Source organism: Solanum verrucosum, unplaced genomic scaffold (genome assembly GCF_900185275.1).
Source record: "Solanum verrucosum unplaced genomic scaffold, falcon-dt-bn FXZP01000301.1, whole genome shotgun sequence".
Lineage (NCBI taxonomy): Eukaryota > Viridiplantae > Streptophyta > Magnoliopsida > Solanales > Solanaceae > Solanum > Solanum verrucosum.
In genome coordinates, this window is record NW_026019916.1 from 647,274 (window position 1) to 666,411 (window position 19,138).

General features: G+C 31.5%; 2 protein-coding genes across 3 annotated transcripts; one reads left to right on the forward strand and one right to left on the reverse strand.

The window, feature by feature from the left end:
• Positions 1–11,602: 11,602 nt before the first annotated feature.
• LOC125823123 (DUF21 domain-containing protein At4g14240-like) lies at positions 11,603–14,559 on the reverse strand. 2 transcript variants are annotated; one of them, XM_049502548.1, is made up of 13 exons: positions 14,137–14,559; positions 13,984–14,060; positions 13,823–13,906; positions 13,628–13,741; positions 13,459–13,542; positions 13,316–13,387; positions 13,158–13,225; positions 12,997–13,084; positions 12,845–12,918; positions 12,421–12,760; positions 12,287–12,333; positions 12,117–12,198; positions 11,603–11,896 (listed from the first exon to the last, which is right to left on the reverse strand). In XM_049502548.1, exons 1-13 carry the CDS (start codon positions 14,378–14,380, stop codon positions 11,786–11,788), a joined length of 1,485 nt encoding a protein of 494 aa, XP_049358505.1. In that variant the 5' UTR covers positions 14,381–14,559; the 3' UTR covers positions 11,603–11,785. The 2 variants fall into 2 exon arrangements, with proteins under 2 accessions (XP_049358505.1, XP_049358507.1); XM_049502550.1 differs by lacking the exon at positions 13,823–13,906 and having other exon boundaries at positions 11,780–11,896; positions 14,137–14,395.
• Positions 14,560–17,154: 2,595 nt separating this feature from the next.
• On the forward strand, positions 17,155–18,777 carry LOC125823176 (uncharacterized). Its single transcript, XM_049502598.1, has 3 exons — positions 17,155–17,359; positions 17,441–17,795; positions 18,081–18,777. The coding sequence occupies exons 1-3, from the start codon at positions 17,155–17,157 to the stop codon at positions 18,775–18,777; spliced, it is 1,257 nt and encodes a 418-aa protein (XP_049358555.1).
• Positions 18,778–19,138: the final 361 nt, after the last annotated feature.

The window sequence follows — 19,138 nt, forward strand, 5'->3', positions numbered from 1 at the left end:
TGTTGACCTCCTCGGACCTGAGTTCTCCAACAATCATTATAAAGTCTTGAGCTTGGTCTACCACTGATTGTTTGTCCACCATTTGGAAACAAAAAAATCTACTAGCCGCATATGTTTTCCCTTCAGCCTCTTCAGTATCATACTTACTCTACAATACTTTCCTAATTTTCTTTGCACTAGAGTAAGTTCTATCATAATAATCATAAAAATTATCAGACAAACAATTACGGATATAATATTGATATTTATAGGAATCACCATCATACTTTTCCACTATCTCTAGATGAGAAATAGTTTCATCATCATTCATAGAAGTGATGTCAATTTTATTAGGATTCTTCTCCGTTAACACATAAGAAACATTGAGAAGACTTAAGTACAAAAGTATTTTACCCTTCCATCTCTTGAAATGATTGCCATTGAACCGAAATGGCTTGTTAAGGTCTCCCATCTTGACATTCGCGAATTTTTTAATTGTAGCCACATGGATCTCCTTAAAATTGTTAGTGAAAATTACAAAATTACGAATTACAATTGAAAAGTAAAATGAAGAAATAAAAATCTCTTCTGGCTGAGGCACGGATATTTCGCTCTCTTTAAGGATATTCAAGTCCACTGCATGAAATGTTTTTCACTGGTCCAACAATAGTCCTTCTTGACTTGTCCCCTCCAAGATACAACAGATTAATCACACAGTATAACATAACAAACTTTGGACAAGAGTTGAGTCTAAATCTCCACAAAAGAACACCTCCCTTCAACTAATAAGAACTCTCTTTTTGACTAACTTTTATATGTACTCTATATTTTCTTGTGTACCCAAAACAAATGAACACCACTACTATTTATAGTTGAGGAAGTCTTTCTAGCAATGAATAGAAAGATAATGGGGTAGTAAATAGTGAGGATAAATGACCTAGATGTTACATATGTTAATAGGTATAATGGAGGAATAAATATATTTCTGTTATAAAATATTATGGTGTGGATGTCCATTACACCAAGGAGTTACTCTCACCCATTATCTCCATTACTTTCCTCCATTGTGAAGATAACCATAACCTCCAAAACCTCTAACTTTATAACCATTATTCTTGTAACCTTTCACTTTCATAGCCTCCTCCATTATATTCATGTTAATGTCATGTTTATGACTAACCTCTTGTATGCCTCTATGTTACACTATAAATAGAGGCATAAGGGTTCATATTGTATATACTTGAAGACTTAGAATAATAAGAAAAGCTCTCATCTCTTGTCTCCCTATTTCTATTACTTTTGTCTTCTATATTTCTTATCTTATTTTGCTTTAGTTTTACAATACGTTATCAGCACAAGTTGTTCATTCTCCATCAAGAAACAATGGTAGGTATTTCTTGAGTTTTATGAATTATCCTAGTAATTCTTCGATTGCAAGGTATACTTCATATCCTATATATTATTTGTACTAACCAAACTTGTTTTGTGGTTATTTTAAAATGGTTAGTAAATAATGATAATCATCATAACAATATTGAGAAGGACTATTAAAATATTTTGATTTATTTTAACTTGGGACTTTTATATGGTTCGAACATGTTGGTCTAATCAATTAGTTTTGTTTATTTTTATTCAATTTTAAGTCAAATTCAGATTAATTTATGGTATTCAATATTTATTTTTTGGTAATTCATTTGGTTTATTAAGACATTGGTTGAGGGTAAGACGGTGAATTGAGGTTTCACCGCACCAAGTGGGCAAGACATCGAGTTAAAGTCTCGGTGCCCCATGATAATAAGAAGTTGGGTTCAGGTCCCATTGATTTATGACCAAAGACATCTTTATATGGTAGGTCATTGGGTTTAAGTCCTAATGCACTATAGTGATGATATGATGATGACTAACATAAAATTTTATACTTTTGACTAGAAGTCATGAAATTTACCCAATTAATTTGCTCCATTCTCTTATGTGAATGTGGTAGCAGTGCATAATATGTCTGAAAAATGACAAGTGGCTGAATGTATGAATATGGGTGTGGTAAAATGTTAATGGTCATCATTGTGGTAATTAAAAGGAAGAACATTATGAGTTCTTAAGATGGTCCTTCAAATGTGAAGGTAATTCTTTCCATTAAAGTGGTATGTAAGGTTATTGGACACATTGTTTCTTAAGATGCTCTTTCAAATGTGAAGGTAATTTTTTAAGGTAATAAAGTGGTATGAAAAGTTATTGGGCACATTGTTATTGGTGCAACCCAAATTTGAAAAGTTTTGTAAATCCTCCATCTAAATAAAGGAATACAAAGTGGTAGTACATTTAGTACATTTGACCTCTTAAAGTGATGTTGAGGTGAGTCACATAAATTTGATAAAAGCGAAAGCATGATAATGAGTTTCTAATAAAAACTTATGGAGCATGTTCAAATGGTTATGGTCCATTTCTTAAAGAAAATGTGACTTGTGTTCTTATGGATAAGAACATGTTCATGTATTGTTGGATAAATGTCACATATCACCTCTATGGGAGGTTTGAGAGATTGAAAAGAAATATTTTGACATAAATGATTATTTGGTCATATACTTTGAGTACATCACAAATATTGTGGTATGTTCTATCATGAACTATTGCAGGACAAAAGAAAGAAATAATTATTTCCTATAAAGGTTGTGATCATGACCAAAATAAATATTATTGTGTGGCAACACAAATTTGTCATTGGTTGTCAAGAAATAAGTCTTGCAATAATAATTTTAACCATGACAATAATAATAATTTTCTCCTTGAAGGAGATGGTCACCATAAGAATGGTGTTGTGAAATGTGTGGCAGTACACAAAATTAATTGAAAGTTTCGGAAGGACTAATTTGTTACTATCCAGAAAATGCAATAGTTCATAATATTGAGGTTGTAATAAGTCTCAAAAGAAACTTTTTAAGTTTCGGAGGAATTGAAAAGAAAAATTATTATATTGAGACTTTAAATTATGAAAAGATTAAATATCTTTAGATTACTACAATCAAAGCGGGTTATGGATATTTACATAAAAAGTTACTCATCTTTCTCTTATTTGTTATATAAAGATATGAGCATGATGAAGGAATCACATGCAAAAGTAAACTAGAAGTTTACTAGAATAAATATCAGTTGGCATAACCGGTTGGCCATTCCGGTTCAAACATGATGCAAAAGAAATTGAGAATTCACGTGGTTATATGTTTGAAGAAAAAAAAGATTCTTCAAGAATTGTCTTGTGTTGCTTGTTCTCATGATAAAATGATCAATGTACCAGCTAAGGTTGGGATTGTATCCCCTGAAATTATTTGGAACATATAGAAAGGTGAATATGGGCCCGTTCACCTGTCATGTGGACCGCTTACTATTAGGATTTAATAGATGCATCTATAGTATGGTCGCAGGTGCATTGGTATCAACTTACAAATTGATTTTTGTAAGGTTGTTTACTCGAATTGTTAAATTACGAGCATAGTTTCAAACTATAAAATTATGTTGATAATACTGGTTGGTTTAGCAGAAATTGTTTGCCTCCAATTATAGCTAGACCATTGATTATGAGAACAAATCTATCAAATAAAATTTGGTATGAGATGAGTTTATTTAACATGTATGCATCAAGCCAACAATGTTCTCCCATTACAATTGGTTCAGGGTCAGGAACCAAATAATTTTCATCTAAAAATTTGATGTGTGCACATATGATTTTATTGCTCCACCACGCACAAAGAAGGATCCCCCAAATGAAATTGGGGTAAATGTTAGATTTCCTAACATTAGGGGGAGATGTGTTAAGCAGCTGAAAATTATGTGTGAGGTGAATTATCTAGATCCTCGTTAAAAAAAAAGTGAACTTGAAGTTCAGAGATAATTCATTTGCAAAATGTTGCAAATAATTTGCCAGATGTATTTGCTGACCCAATATTTTAATTAAGCTGCAAATGCTCCGATAAATAGTCTTTGCATGACAGAGTCTATGGTACGCCAGAATCGTGATAGACCAATCGATTCCAAACGTAAAACTCCTTGAGGAAGGAGAGGAGCAAATTATCAAAATGGTCATGATAATGAGGTAAGTGATTTGAAAGAGCACTATGACATAACACTTCATAAAAACCTTGGCAAATGTTTAGGTACCTGAAAATGATGAAAAATGAAGAGATCTCGATAAGTTATGTCGTGTTGGAATCGAGTCAAATGACCTTCGACGGTATCTTTGATATGAAGTAGCACTCAATGCTATAAGTGGTTATGAGGATCTTAAATTCGAATATGTCATATAATGTGGACAAATAAATGATTGACCAAATAAAATGCACTATTCAAGTATATTTTGTTTCACTTAGAAAAGTGATGTTTTTGAACTTATGGTTCATAGATCAAAATATATGTCAGTGGGGTACAAATGAATCATTGTGCGAAAGAATAACCGTAAGTTATAAAGTACGGTTTGTGCCTCGGGGCATAAAGGGTTTCGCAAAGTCCTGACATTATTAAATGGTGGTATGTTCCTCAGTGGTGGATGCAATGAGACTTGTTTCAGTCTGGAAATAGATGAAATACTTGAATATGCATAATGAATGATTATTATGTTTAACTAGACAATGAATGTTATATGAAAATCCTTGAAGGATTTAAAAGGTCTTAAAGCAATTTCATTGAGTACCCAATGATTTTGAGACTGATTAACACAGAGAAAGAATCTATTTGATCTCATGAAAATGATTTTAAATGTCATGTATTAGTGCAATTGGTGCACTTATAGATTGATGGTTATGCAAATGCTAGAAGATTATTTGATATACTTAACGAAAGTTATGTGAAAGAATTGTCATATTATCATTCAAGTTATGACAAGAAACTAACAAAATAAGTGACTCAATACATAGAAATGTGTGATTTTCTTTCAGAAGAAAAAACGAGCTTGAAATGATCAATCCCCGAGTCAGAAATGATTTGATTATGTAGATGTAGAATATTTATTTGATCTGCATAAAGCTCGATCGCAAATGGACTATTTATTTATATATGGAGACACAACAATATCTTGGCATTCAAAGAATCACATTAGTAACCACTTCTTCAAATCATGCAGAAATAATATTGATCTATAAAGTAAGTCGGGAGTGTGTTCAGTTGGAATCATGATCTATCATATTCACAAAATATGTGATTTTCTTTTGAAAAGGATATTCCAGTCAACATATACGAAAATGATATATAGGACAATTGACGGGAGGATACAATCAAAGGAGATCGGACAAAGAATATTTCACCAAAAAAAAATTCACACAAGATCTTCAACAAAATGGTGAGATAGACGTTCAAAGATCCATTCAAGTGATAGTCGTGTACATTTATTCACTAAGGTTTGCCAACATCAGTAGTTGAGAAGTTGTGATATAAGATTGGAATGCATCGTCTCCGAGATATCAAGTAAAATTTTTATCAAGGGGAGAAAAATATGCGTTGTACTCTTTTCCTTAACCATGGTTTCATCCCAATTGGGTTTTCCTAGTAAGGTTTTTAACAAGGCAACATTCAAAGCGTATTAATAGATATGTGTACTCTTTTTCCTTCACTAGGATTTTTTCCCACAGGGTTTTTTTCTAGTAAAGTTTTAACGAGGCATATTATCTATGAGCATCCAAGGGGGAGTGTTATAAAATATTATGTTGTGGATGTCCATTACACTAAGGAGTTACTCTCACCCATTATCTCCATTACTTTCCTCCATTGTGAAGATAACCACAACCTCTAACTTTATAACCATTATTCTTGTAACCTTTCACTTAACCTCCTCCATTATATTCATGTTAATGTCATGTTTATGACTAACTTCTTGTATACCTCTATGTTACACTATAAATAGAGGCATAAGGGTTCATATTGTATATACTTGAAGACTTGGAATAATAAGAAAAGCTCTCATCTCTTGTCTCCCTATTTCTATTACTTTCGTCTTCTATATTTCTTATCTTATTTTGCTTTAGTTTTACAACAATTTCAATATGGAGAAGTAATGTTCATAGTTGACCATTACATGTTCTGCCAGAAAACACAAAACGGACAGCCACTTGCACTCAACGTTCTCAGCAACGTTCATTACAATGAAGAATGGCAATTAAGTCAAATGAGAATAAATATGGCATCAATAGTCATCAACTGACAAAAAAGAAATAATGCATCATAATGTGTATTTAGGCCGAAATGAAACAAACGAATTGGAAATGACACTTTAGCATTTAATAATATTAAAATGCAACAACATAAAGCAAATATAAGAATAATAATATTGGTTCATGATAATCGTCAAAACATAAATGAGGCAACAAAATAGATAGTCACACAAGAAACTAGAAAGAATACTACAATTAACTAAGCATTACTCTATTTCTCAATTATTACAATGATCTTTATATTAAATAAGGTACAAAAAATATTATATTTTAATCCAAAAATTATTTTCAAATTTATCAATACATGACATTTTTTAACTATATAATATATTTTTTTTTGGGAGAAAAAAAAACCCCAAAAAACGATTGCTTTAGTGATCTTATGGTCAAAACAACACCCCTAATTTCAATGGCTTATGAACTTTATTGGTATTGCCACCTTATTTGTCACATGTCATAATTTTAGTGACTCATTTATTTAACTTGAATCATCACGTCGTTGGACACGTGGCATGAGCCTGAGTTTTAAGACAGACTAACAGTTATTTGAATTTTGAGCTAATAAAGTATGCTCATCTTTTCGGGTCTAATTAAACGAACTTTTTTAAATTGAGAAAATTTCATAAATAGTAAAGAGATGAAACTTAATAAATATCCTTAGCTACAGTTTTTCAAATTATGTCTCATAGTTATAGTTTTATTTGCTATGCTAATTTCCGCTTTTATATTTCGTTGTTTTTTTTATAAATTATATAAAATTGGGTTTATATAAATAACATATTATATACCATTATTTGTATTATATACAAATAGTTAATATAGATAAATAAGTAATTGTATATAAGTGTTGAAATTATACAATTGATTCGTATAAAGTATTGTGGTGATAAAATACTAGAAAAAATATACAACCAAAAATAAAATAAAAACATATAGAACCAAACACCAGAAATGGAAATTTGTACATACACAGATTCATATAGATATGTACAATATAATAACAAAATATTAATACGTGTAAAAATACATAAATATATACAACGAGGGTTTATACAAATATATGAGACTCTTCATATACAAACAAAAAATTAAAAAATGTTGATTGAAACACGTTTAGGCGATTACCTGGAATTGAGATGCCACGATTAGGAGGGAGAAAAAGAGCATTAAAAATTCAAATTTGATTTAGTTGAGAGATTTTAGGAGAAAAACTAGTGAGTGGAGAGACGAGAGATAAATTGTGATTTGTATAAAAGAAATACAAATACAGAGAGAATGTCTTTATATTCCCGATACTAATTAATTTAGTGGGTCCCAAATTTAATAGCAAATTTCATTAAAATGTAATCGTGATTCATAATTATGTGAAACTATAGTTGTATTAAATAATACACCAATAATAATCCACGAAATTTTGTCGTTTAAATTAAACATTGGGCCAAGCCCAATTTTGTAAATAAAATCGTCCAAAAAATACAAGAAAAATGAAAAAAAAAAAGAAAAAGGGCAAAAACCCAACCCAAGAGAAGTAAAAAACTGAAAAAACATTCTCCCTCTATAACAATTTTTATATGACTTGCTTTCTTTTTTAGTAAGTACCAAAAAAAAAACACATTTCTATAGTTAGTAACGATTTAACTTTAAAATGTTCATTTTATCCTTAATGAAATGATTTCTAGTCACACAAATATTTATCACTCATTTTAGACCACAAATTTCAAATATCTTTCTTTATTTATTAAGCTACATGTCAAGTCAAACTAACTCATATAAATTGGGACAGAGGGAATACCAAACACAAATAGGAATGTAACAGGAAATTCTTGAAGATTCGAAATCAAGCTCATCAATGGTTTCCCCTCATAGGTAACAAGTCATCTCATGATTAATTATCCAGGGATTAGTTATCTTGGGATAACTTATCCCACCATGTGTATGGGATAACTTATCACATCACTATGGTATAAATGGTGGGCTATGTTATCCCAAACATGGCAACCAAACAAGACAATAAAATTTTATCTCATAACTAATTTTGCATCCCAAGTCTATTAATTCTTATCCCTCACACCAAACGACCATGTACTTCAGTAGTTGTGTGGAGTTTTTATGCCTTTGCCCAATATGCATTTCAGCTTAGATGACTAATTCAATTTTATTAACCACATTATTTGAATTATTTTCTTAAATTTAAACCCAATAAAATTATTTTCTTTTAAGAAAGTTATATTTTCTATTCATATATATATATATAGAACATAAGTCATTTATTTAAAGTTTTTTCACAGAATGAAAATATCACAACTCGTATTTATATTTCCTTAGCTAGTGTTGAACTATTGAAAATATCTAATTTATAAATGAGAGAACAAGTGATTCCTTTCTCTTTTGTTAATTAAACGAGAGAAAGTGACATTTGTTTTGTGGAAAAAAGTTTGTATGAAGTCTAGACTATAAATCCTGATGTTTTAAAAGGTGCTCTCTGTCCAACAATATTTGTCCACTATTAATTTTGTATACTTTTTAAGAAACTAAAAATAAAAGGGTAAATTTATTATATCAATTTTAAATATAATAAATACACTACCTTGAGAAATGTAATAGAGAAATAACTATAATTAATCATATCATAAATCATATCATCATCATATATCATATATCATATATATTACTATAAGTTGGAACAAAAAAAGTTAAAAGTTGAATTACGATTTTACCCCTACTATAAATTAAAATGTTATAAAAGTATTTAAATATTTAATTTAACTATTAAATTGTATCATTTTAATAAAAATGTTAATGACTTTTGCACTTCCTTAGATTAATTTCTAATTAAAATATATAATTTAATAATATTTATCACCTATAATCTATATGTATATTAAATTTATATATATATATATATTACTTATCATCATATTCATATTCATTCATATTTTATACTAAAAGTAGGAAGAATGTTAGGCAAAAGTTAGATTACCATTTTGTTCCTATATCAAATACAAATACTATTAATCATCTAATAAATTGTTAATTAAATATTAAATAGTAAATTTTAATTACTACAACGGAGAGTTACACATTAAGCCATTATCAAATTTATCAAATTCTTTCGGTTACAATTTATTCATGTTGTATGGTGAATTAATATTAAATTGTTATAAGTAATTATTATCAAGAAGACAAAAAGACTCCTAATTATGTTGTTCAATGAATTATAGGTGAAGATCAAAGGTTACATAATTAAGTAGGAAACTGATGAGTCTCTTTTATTTTTTTCCTCCCATCTCCCTTCACCTAAGGTTTTCCTATTTAAAGTCACCTAGAAAGGGAAATTAATTTACAAATCTCATATATGATCTTCATACTAAAGTTTGTTAATGTCAATTCTCTGTTATAAATTAAGATCAATTTTCTCATCTTTGGTATATCATTTATTTCTTCTTTTTTTATTTCCTTTCTGGTCATAGTCATAGACCGCAGAAGAAAAGTTGTCATCAATCTTTGTAGACTGTTAAGGCAATAACATTATTGTTGTATTTGGATCGAAGACGTTATGATGGATTGATTGTAAAGAATGTTTGGAAGGAAATAATACTTTTTAATCATGTTGTATGAATTACAACAAAATAATGAATTATTTGTACTATTTTATGTAAAGTGATTATAGTGATGACCATTTGTAAGTGATTTTTGTATTAGTTTTAAATGTTCTTTTATAATGTATTATTTGCTTATTCCTTTTAGTTAAATATGTTCTCTACTTATATAAAGAAATTTGTGTCTAGATTAAAATTAAATAGATATTACTTATTTAGACTTTATATAATTATTGGCATGGAACATGTACAATATTATATTTCTTATTTTCAAATTAAATTAAAAATTATCTCAATGAAAGATTAGATATTTTACTATATGCCAGATCATTTGTGTTTTACATGGATAATATGAAATTTTTGGCAGATATGTTGAATAACTATACATGCATTTATAATTAGTTCATTATCTCATGAATTCGTATATTGTCTCTTTAATTAATAATAAAGAGATCTAAAAGTATAAGTCATTATCAATGACCCATATAAAATTAGATAACTATTTTAATTTTCAAACACTTTACTCTAACAATTATCCGTGTAACACTAATTGGTAAAAATTCTTCTTATATCCACCATCATTTATACTTTTTTGTGCAACATAAATCCTATAAATACTTAACATTTACAAGTCAAACATTATAATAAGATGTCTAAGGACTTATGTGGAGTACGATTGTCATATACTATACGTTCATAGTAATGGGTACATTTGGCTATACGCGCGACGTGCGTATCCAGAAACTAGTTAATGATAAGGGTGAATCAAGAACTAAGTGTAAAATTATTCATTGATTTCATTAAGTGGACCAGTATTGTGGACATCCCAAATTAAAATAGTATAGTGGGCAACTATTGTTGGATGGAGGGAATACTAAATAGCTTTTTCAATGGATATCAAGAAAGTTCAAATCTAAAGAGAATTCCCTTATTATATAGGAGAGAGTTCACGCTGAAGCAGGCACGTCTCCGTCGACGTGCCTGTCTCCGTCAACGTGCCTGCTTCAGCATGTTTTAGGGAAAAAAATTTAAAATTATTTTTTTTGTTCTACTTTAATTTAATTAGTGTATAATATTTTCGAAGAGTTCACGCTGAAGCAGACACGTCTCCATCGACGTGCCTGCTTCAGTTTGTTTCGGGAAAAAAAATTCTAAAATTATTTATTTTGTTCTTCCTTAATTTAATTAGTGTATAATATTTTCGAAATTATGGGATCCATTTTAGCTATGACTTTTAGTTTTAAATTCAGATTCTTTAGTTATAACTTTATTATTTTTAATGTCGATAATATTTGTTTATATCTTGTAACTACTTTGAGTGAAAAATGAACTATCGATGACGAAAAATACTTAAATTATGGACATCTTAATGGGCATCTTTCACATTAAATTTGAGCAAACAAAAAGTAATTAACAACTTAAAAACCTAAAAATCATATTAAAATTGAATTAACTTTATATCACATTAATTAAAATTAAAAAAAAAATAGATATTGGATAATAAAATATCTTAAGAGTAAAGGAGATAAACAATTGAAAGAGAATTTTATAAGGGGAATATGGTAGCCTGAAGAATTTAACAGCAGAGAAATGAGAAACCTTGCTTTTCCCTCAAAAGAAATAGAGTAGTTTAATTTGAAGTTAGGAATTTTATACCCGTCCCGGCTCCGCATACAGTTGATAAACTCATCCCACAATTGTAGTTCCTAGCTAGTTTTACTGTGACAAATGCAAAAACATAGTACTAATATTGCGTCAAAGATAGTATAGAAAGATATGTTCTCTGATACAAATATTGTTCAATTAACCAGACGAGTAAAAGAATGATTATGAGAAGCGAAAAGTGGTGAACATAATCAATAAGAGGAAAATAGTAACTAGTAGTACATTTTATGGACAATGGGGAAGTTTTGCATAAAAGAAATATGTTGTCACAAAATCATAAATTGAATTGGAAAAACAATTATAATACTCTGCGCTCTCAAATAGACGTGGTGGATTTCAGCAATCCATTTATCTCTTGTCTTCCAGTAGAGGCTCGTCAATGCTCCCTTGTATCCTTCTTGAGCTGGAAACTTCCTCACTCGACTTCTTAGGTGCTTGTCCTTGTTTACTTTGGCCTCCCTGTCGAATCCAGAAAACGTGTAAGGAGATAAAACTACTATTTGACTAGCTTTACATATAACATGTGGTTGAATCAGGTGCAGTCGAGATGTCTTACCAATATCAAATTGTGAATCCAGATTTTGGCAATTCAAGAAATTATAATACATGTGGAATATTGACTCTTCAAGAATTTTACATCATCTATCAGGAGAGTTCTATTCTATTAATGTGTACTTACAGCTGCCTTTTGAGCTGTCAACCTCCGGATTGAAGGTGCTCGTGCTACTGATGAAGCAGCAGCTGCTGCAGCCACACGTATCCTGTAAACAATGGAAAGAACATTAACATTTGCTCTTCAACATCAATAATACTGATCAGGTTAAACTAAGGTTCCCGATTCTCAAGCACCTCTTATGTACATCAACATATTCATCCGTCTCATCCACAATTTCCTCCTGCACCAGTGACAAGTTTCTAAAATGTAAGTTCCATCTGTTATAGCCAAGTGTGTGACAGAGTTAGAATTTTTTTAAAAAAATTACCTGTAACAGTTCTTCAAATACATCTTCCAAGGTGATAATACCGATTACTTCAGCATCCTCAATATCATCTGATGAATGAAGTACACTATTTGTCACTGCATCACCTGATGTATATACTGCTGGCAGTATAGCCTTGTCAATATCAACGACCACATTATCTGACTTCCCGTCCTTTTTCATAAGAAGAGGAGCAGTTTCTAGAGAACTTTCACTGTTGGCTTCAGGTTTCTGTGAGGGAGGCTTTTTGCTTTTCCCTTTTGCCTTCACCACTGCAGCCATATGACTGCTACCTTTTTGAAACTCGTTAAGTATGTCGTATAGAGGCATATCAGCAGGAACACTGACGATACAATGCTGTTAGGATATATATATATATATATATATATAACTGTAGTTCATATATATAGATGCAAAACATTAATACCGTGGAATTCTGCGAATAGAAACTGCACTAACTGGTGTCTCTGTCTCGGCCCTTACAGTAAGAAGACTTTTTACCTAAAATCATTTTGAAAATTGAATAGTTAGGGAAATAAGATTTAAAAGTTGCTGTGACGGTGAGAATTCAGAGGTCACCAGTAGAAGTCCAATAACATTCTTTGGATTTGCAGAGTAGACAGGAACACGACTATGACCCCGTGCAAGAATTTTTCCCATTGCCTCCCTTCAATGAGAAAAAGAATTTGTGTAACTTGAGTCATAATAACATATATATGTTGAGATGTAAAAAAAGGTACCAGTCGAGCTTTGAATTGACATCCAATGAAAATGTTGACTCGATGGGTGTCATAGCCTCCTCAGCAGTCTATGAATAGCAATTTTGAGAAGAAAGGAAGAAGGTGTGTGAGAGAGAGAGAGGATGTAGGTGGGAGAATGAGAATATTGATATGAGTACCTTCTCAGTCAAATCGAGTGCTCCACTAATGATTGTTGTCTCATCATGTGTGAGATCACCTCCCTTGCCAGCCTGAAACAGACTTGCTATTAACAAATAATCGCTTCCCAAAGGAAAATACATACGCGCGCACACACACTAACCTCTCGACTGTGGATTGAAACAAGGGCCTTCAACTGAGCTCTTCTAAATAGTACTTCATTATGTCCCAATACACAGTCTAGGATCTGCAAACACACAATGAACATGGACACCATATTTTACTCTAATAAACTCCCCGGCCACTCAATTCTAAAATACTGCACTCATTACCTTTCCGATGGGGTAAGCAATAGGATAGCAAAGGAACATCAAAATACGAACAAGCCAAACAAAGTTAGAACCTACTGCAAGTCCATATCTTGTGCATATTGCTTGAGGAATAACCTGAGAAAAAACAAACATTTATAGCATATATATATAGATAGATTTTAAATGGTGAGAAATCCAGATTTCCATGCAATTTACCTCTCCAAAAAACAAAACGAAAGTTACTGATAGTATAATGGCCAGATATTGGTTGAAAAGCTTATCCAGGTATAGAGGCAGGGCCTGAAAGAAAAAAAGATTCGAGAAATTAGTACTATATATTAAGAGAGCATAAAGTGAATGAGACAGAGAGAGTTCACCTCCATTGCAGCAGCATTACAAAGAAGTAGTGTGACAAGAAGCTGATGTTGCTTCTGAACAACAGGAAGGATTGTAGCTGAAAAATATAAAAAAAAGTAGTATTTATTTATATAAAAATGTACATCTCATGAATTCATTTTATATATACGTACCTGCTTGGTCTTTCTCAGAGCGGGTGCCACTTCGTTGAAGGATCTCAAGTTCAACGAGACCCAAAGACATGAGACCCAATGTTAATCCGGACATAATTCCAGCAAAGAGTACTAAGACACATGAGATCCCAGCGTAGACAAACCATGACACCGTCCCAAATGCTATTTCTGCCCCCAGACCAGCTGGGACAGCCCCGTTCCTCGTTGCCATTCGAACCACTGCCACTGCATTCAACGGATGCATTCTTCTGATCCCCTTCTCCTTTACCTTCTCCTTCTCCTTCTCCTCCTCAAGGTTTGGTACACTCGTTAATAGAGGAGGAGATGGTCAAAACAAAACAACCAAATATCCACAACACCGTTACTCTTACTTTGGTCTTCCTTCCACAAATTACCTAAAAATCTGTTTCTCTTCCTTTTTTTTTGTTAAGTCAAGACTATGTCACACAACTATATATATATATATATTCACTTACATATCTAACATTTAATTTTTGCTTTTTTCACATAGTTACCATACTTCTAATAAAAATAAATAAATACTTAATATATGGGTTTTGGTTCCTTAATATATAAAGGAAAAATAATTATTGATATTTTTTATTTATAATCGCCATGCATAACAATACTATGATAAATCTGCAATATGTATTAAAAGTAAATTATGCATGAATATAAATGTATTATAAGTGTTTCAAAATATATTATACTTATTTGGTAAGAAATTGACAATGTATTATAAATGTGTGATAAATGTATTATCTATCAATAAAATTTATATGCTTTTATAAATTGTTCTTTGTAATATGTATTAAAAATGTATTATAAGTGCTCAAGTAAAAAATATGCTATTGCTATAAATGATAAATATTTTCTTAATACAAACATATTTATGTAAGTTTCATGATCTAATGAAGGATTGAAATGGTCAGTAATACATTTCGCAAAAATGATTAATTTAGTTCTAAGTCATGTAAGTAAAGACAATCCCTATTTTTGTAGTCAAAATAAATTGAGGCCCTCGACATATATCGTTTTCCATACACAACCTATTTCTTTTTAATCAAATTTTGGGAGTGTTTTATAAATCAGGAGTAGAAAAAAAAAAGTACAAACTCATTTTGGGTTTATTATCCAAATCCACCAAGTACAAAACAAAAAGGACACATGCCCATTCCGGACATCCGCCTTTGTCGCTCTATTAGTCTTAGCTGGGGAAGTGTATTAAAAGTGATAAAGTAGTTTGTTAATTAGGTAGGAGTCCTTCAAGTTTTAAATATTAGGTAGAAGTGAAATATATAATTAATATTAATGAAATTAAAAAATATTTCCTCAACAGTCCCAAACTTTTAACTTTTACACTTTTACCCTATATTTTTTACCTCAAAATACCTAAAATTTCACTAAAATATATGAGAAGAAAAAAGGCGGTACTTTTTTCTCACCTGCAGCGTCTTCAACAACGAGCCTGAAGGACAACTACCAAGTCTTCAACGAGGCTGAAGTATAAGTCAATTCCCTTCTTCTTCTTTTTCTTCATCCTCATCATTCTTAATTTGTAAGCATATATGTGGTTTATGAGAAGATCTATCAAGAAAATTTTGTGAAAATGGATACCAAAAATTTTTGAACTTTTTGCATTGCATTGGTTACGTTTGATCTTGAAATTAACTCAAAAGAGCATTATTGATAAGTATAAAAATTCCTTTGTGTCCATTCTTCAGCTAGGTTTATTAAATCTAATTTGATTATTTCAGCCAACAACTTTCGTAGTTGTCTGGACAACTGCTGAAGTTGTTTGTAGAAATAAATAAACATCTCTGTCAGATATAGAAATTGTCTAACAACAGTCTATAGTTATCGGACGATTATAGAAGTTGTCCCAACAACTACTGCAGTTGTTTGACAGTTGTGTTCAGTTGTTGGTCAACGGATTAATTTTTAGGACAAATAATATAATTGTGGGCAAAGTATTAATTGTTGAAATAAATAATTGAAGAATTATAGCAGTCTCCAAAGCTACTAAACTTTTATGCCAATTGTTGATAGTTGTGAGGTAACTAAATAGATGTAAAACAAGTAATCAATGTTCTTTTGCAATTTTGCAGTTCTTTGATGAATGTCTTACTTGTGATGTCTCCAGGTATTGTTTCCCTCTATGGAAGACCATATAATAATAGGAGTTGATTTACATGGTGAATGGGTGGAGAATCCTACTCGTTATACTTGGTGTTCGAAGGGCCGAGAGACAGTACTGATAAAGATAAGCGAGAATGTTACGTACGATGAATTGGTTGACATCATTGTTTCTAGGTTTGAATTAGATTGTGATAAAAATGATCTCTCTATTAGTTACATGCTTGGCTTTATTGAAAATCAAAAAAGGAGCTCCTTCTAGGATAAGAAACGATCTTGATTTGCGATTTTTTTTGGATGATCAAAGTAGGCCAATTTTAAGGATATCTGTGGTTGAGAAGATTATAGAGACTACAAATTCAGTTGTAAATGATGAAGAGCATCCTGTTACAATGGATATTCCTATAAATGAGGAAGCTTCACTACATCCGATATCAACACAAGGTAGCCGCTACACAGATGATGACGGCACAAATTTTTATAAGGGTAAAATTTTCAAGGATAAGCAAGAATTAACTAAATTGTTGAAGCTTGCTTCCGTGAAGAAAGATCAAAGATTCAAATCTGTGAAGAGTTCTAAAGAGGTGTATTGTGCTAGATGTGTAGATCAGAATTGTGATTAGTGGTTGCGAGCTACAAAACTTAAAAGTTGTAATAGATTTGAAATTACAAAGTATCGCAACATTCACTCATGTGGGGCACAACACCTTACAAGTCATCATCCACATGCCTCAGCAGATGTCATTGCAGAATACATACAACCTAATTACTTGAATGGAAAAGGTCCCTCCTCAAAAGACATAAAAAAATATAGTGCAAGCAGATTTGGGCAGCAAGATTAGTTACTGGAAGTGTTGGAAAAGCAGTGAGATAGTAAAGGCTATGATAAGAGGGACACCGGAGCACGGATATGCAGTTCTAGATGGTTATCGTCATATGCTTATGACTATAAATGAAGGAAGCAAGACATCGTTAAAGCTTGATGACAAGGGAAGGTTCAAATATTTTTTTGCATCTTATGGACCTTGGATTAGGGGGTTTGTGCATATGAGAAAAGTTTTAGCCGTTGATGGAACATTCTTAAGAGGTCGTTACGATGGAGTTTTGTTGTCTGCTGTCGCACAGGATACATAAAATCATGTTCTTCTTGTTGCATTTTGTGTAGTAGATAAGGAATGTGATGCCGCATATGAGTACTCTTTTGAGAAATTGTTGGACATAGTCCCTGATACTTCAGAGTTGTGCATTATTTCTGATAGGCATCCAAGCATAGAAAAAACACTATCAAAATTTTACTCTGAAGCATACCATGGATGTTGCACGAGGCATCTTGGTGAAAATGCCCGTAAAAATTTTCATTGTGGAGCTTTTCTTGGACATTATTACCATGCAACAAAAGCATATCGGAGAGATGTGTACCATGACCATTTTGAACAAATCCGAATTATCAATGCGGAGGTCGCTGATTATCTTGAGAATGTTGGGTTTCACAAATGGAGTAGAGCATATTTTCCAGGAAACAGGTAAACTTCTTACTAGTTCAAACATAAATATTGCAGGTCTCTAACAATTGTTGTAGTTGTTGGAATAATTAGTATAGTTGTTCGAACAATTATTGTAATTGTTGGGACAATTATTATAATCGTTGGAACAATTATTATAATTGCTGGACAACTTTCATAATTGTTTCAACAGCTGCAGAAGTTGTGGGACATTAAAAACAGTTGTTTTCAAAACTACAATAGGTATTAAAAATCTGCAATAGTTTGTATTTTAATTTTTGATATTTTTAAATTTTTATATTTCAGATATGATGTATTGACCTCAAATATTGCTGAGTCTGTTAATGCAATGTTCAATGAAGCAAGAGAATTTCCCATTATTGCCTTGTTCAATGATATAAGCAAGAGATGGTCGAAAAAATTTCATGAGAGAAGAATGGCATACGCCAAGTTAAAAACCACTTTCATTCCTTCAGCTGAAACTAAAATAATGGCTAATAAGAATCTGGGAAATAAATTATTGGTCCATCAAATTGATGAAGACACCTTCAGCGTCACCGCGGACAATGGAATCGCAATGGTCCATCTTCGAAGTAAAATATGTTCGTGTCAAGAGTTTGACTTGGATAAAATACCCTGTCAACATGCTATGGCTGCGCTCAGACACAAATTTGGAGATGAATATGGCAAGATGATTTATGAGTACTCTTCTCCGTATTATAAGGTAGAGTCATATATACTTGCATATGCAGATCCCATCTATCCAGTGCCAGCTGAAGAATTTTGGAATCTTCCTCTGGAAATTTTAGAGAGAGTAATACCTCCACCTGAAAAGAAAACTAAACTGGGAAGGAAGCGGCTGAAGCGAGTACCTACTATAGGAGAAGTGGTTTCAAAGAAAAGAAATAAATGCTCTCTATGTAAAAGATTTGGCCACAAAAAAACTTCATGTCCTACGAGATCGAATGAAGTTGCAGGAACAAGTAATGGTGTAGTTTCATGAGTTATTATCGTATGCATAACATGTATTTACAGATGCTATGATTAGTTCAAACAATTATGTAGTTAAGATTTTTATTAGATGTATACCAACAACTTCAAAAGTTGTTGGACAACGGATACAGTTGAAGGGGTCATGTTTTTCAATTAACTGCACATTATTAAACAACTGCTTTAGTTTTTCCAACAACTTTTTAATTGTCCAACGTCTTCTCACAGTTGTCCAACAACTTCGCATAGTTGTCTAACAACTCTAATAGTTGTTGGGACAATTTTTATAATTATTAAGATTACTTCGCATTGATATTGAAGATCAATAGAGTTATTTTGTGAATTATTAAGTATAAACTAAGTCGTTTAACAAT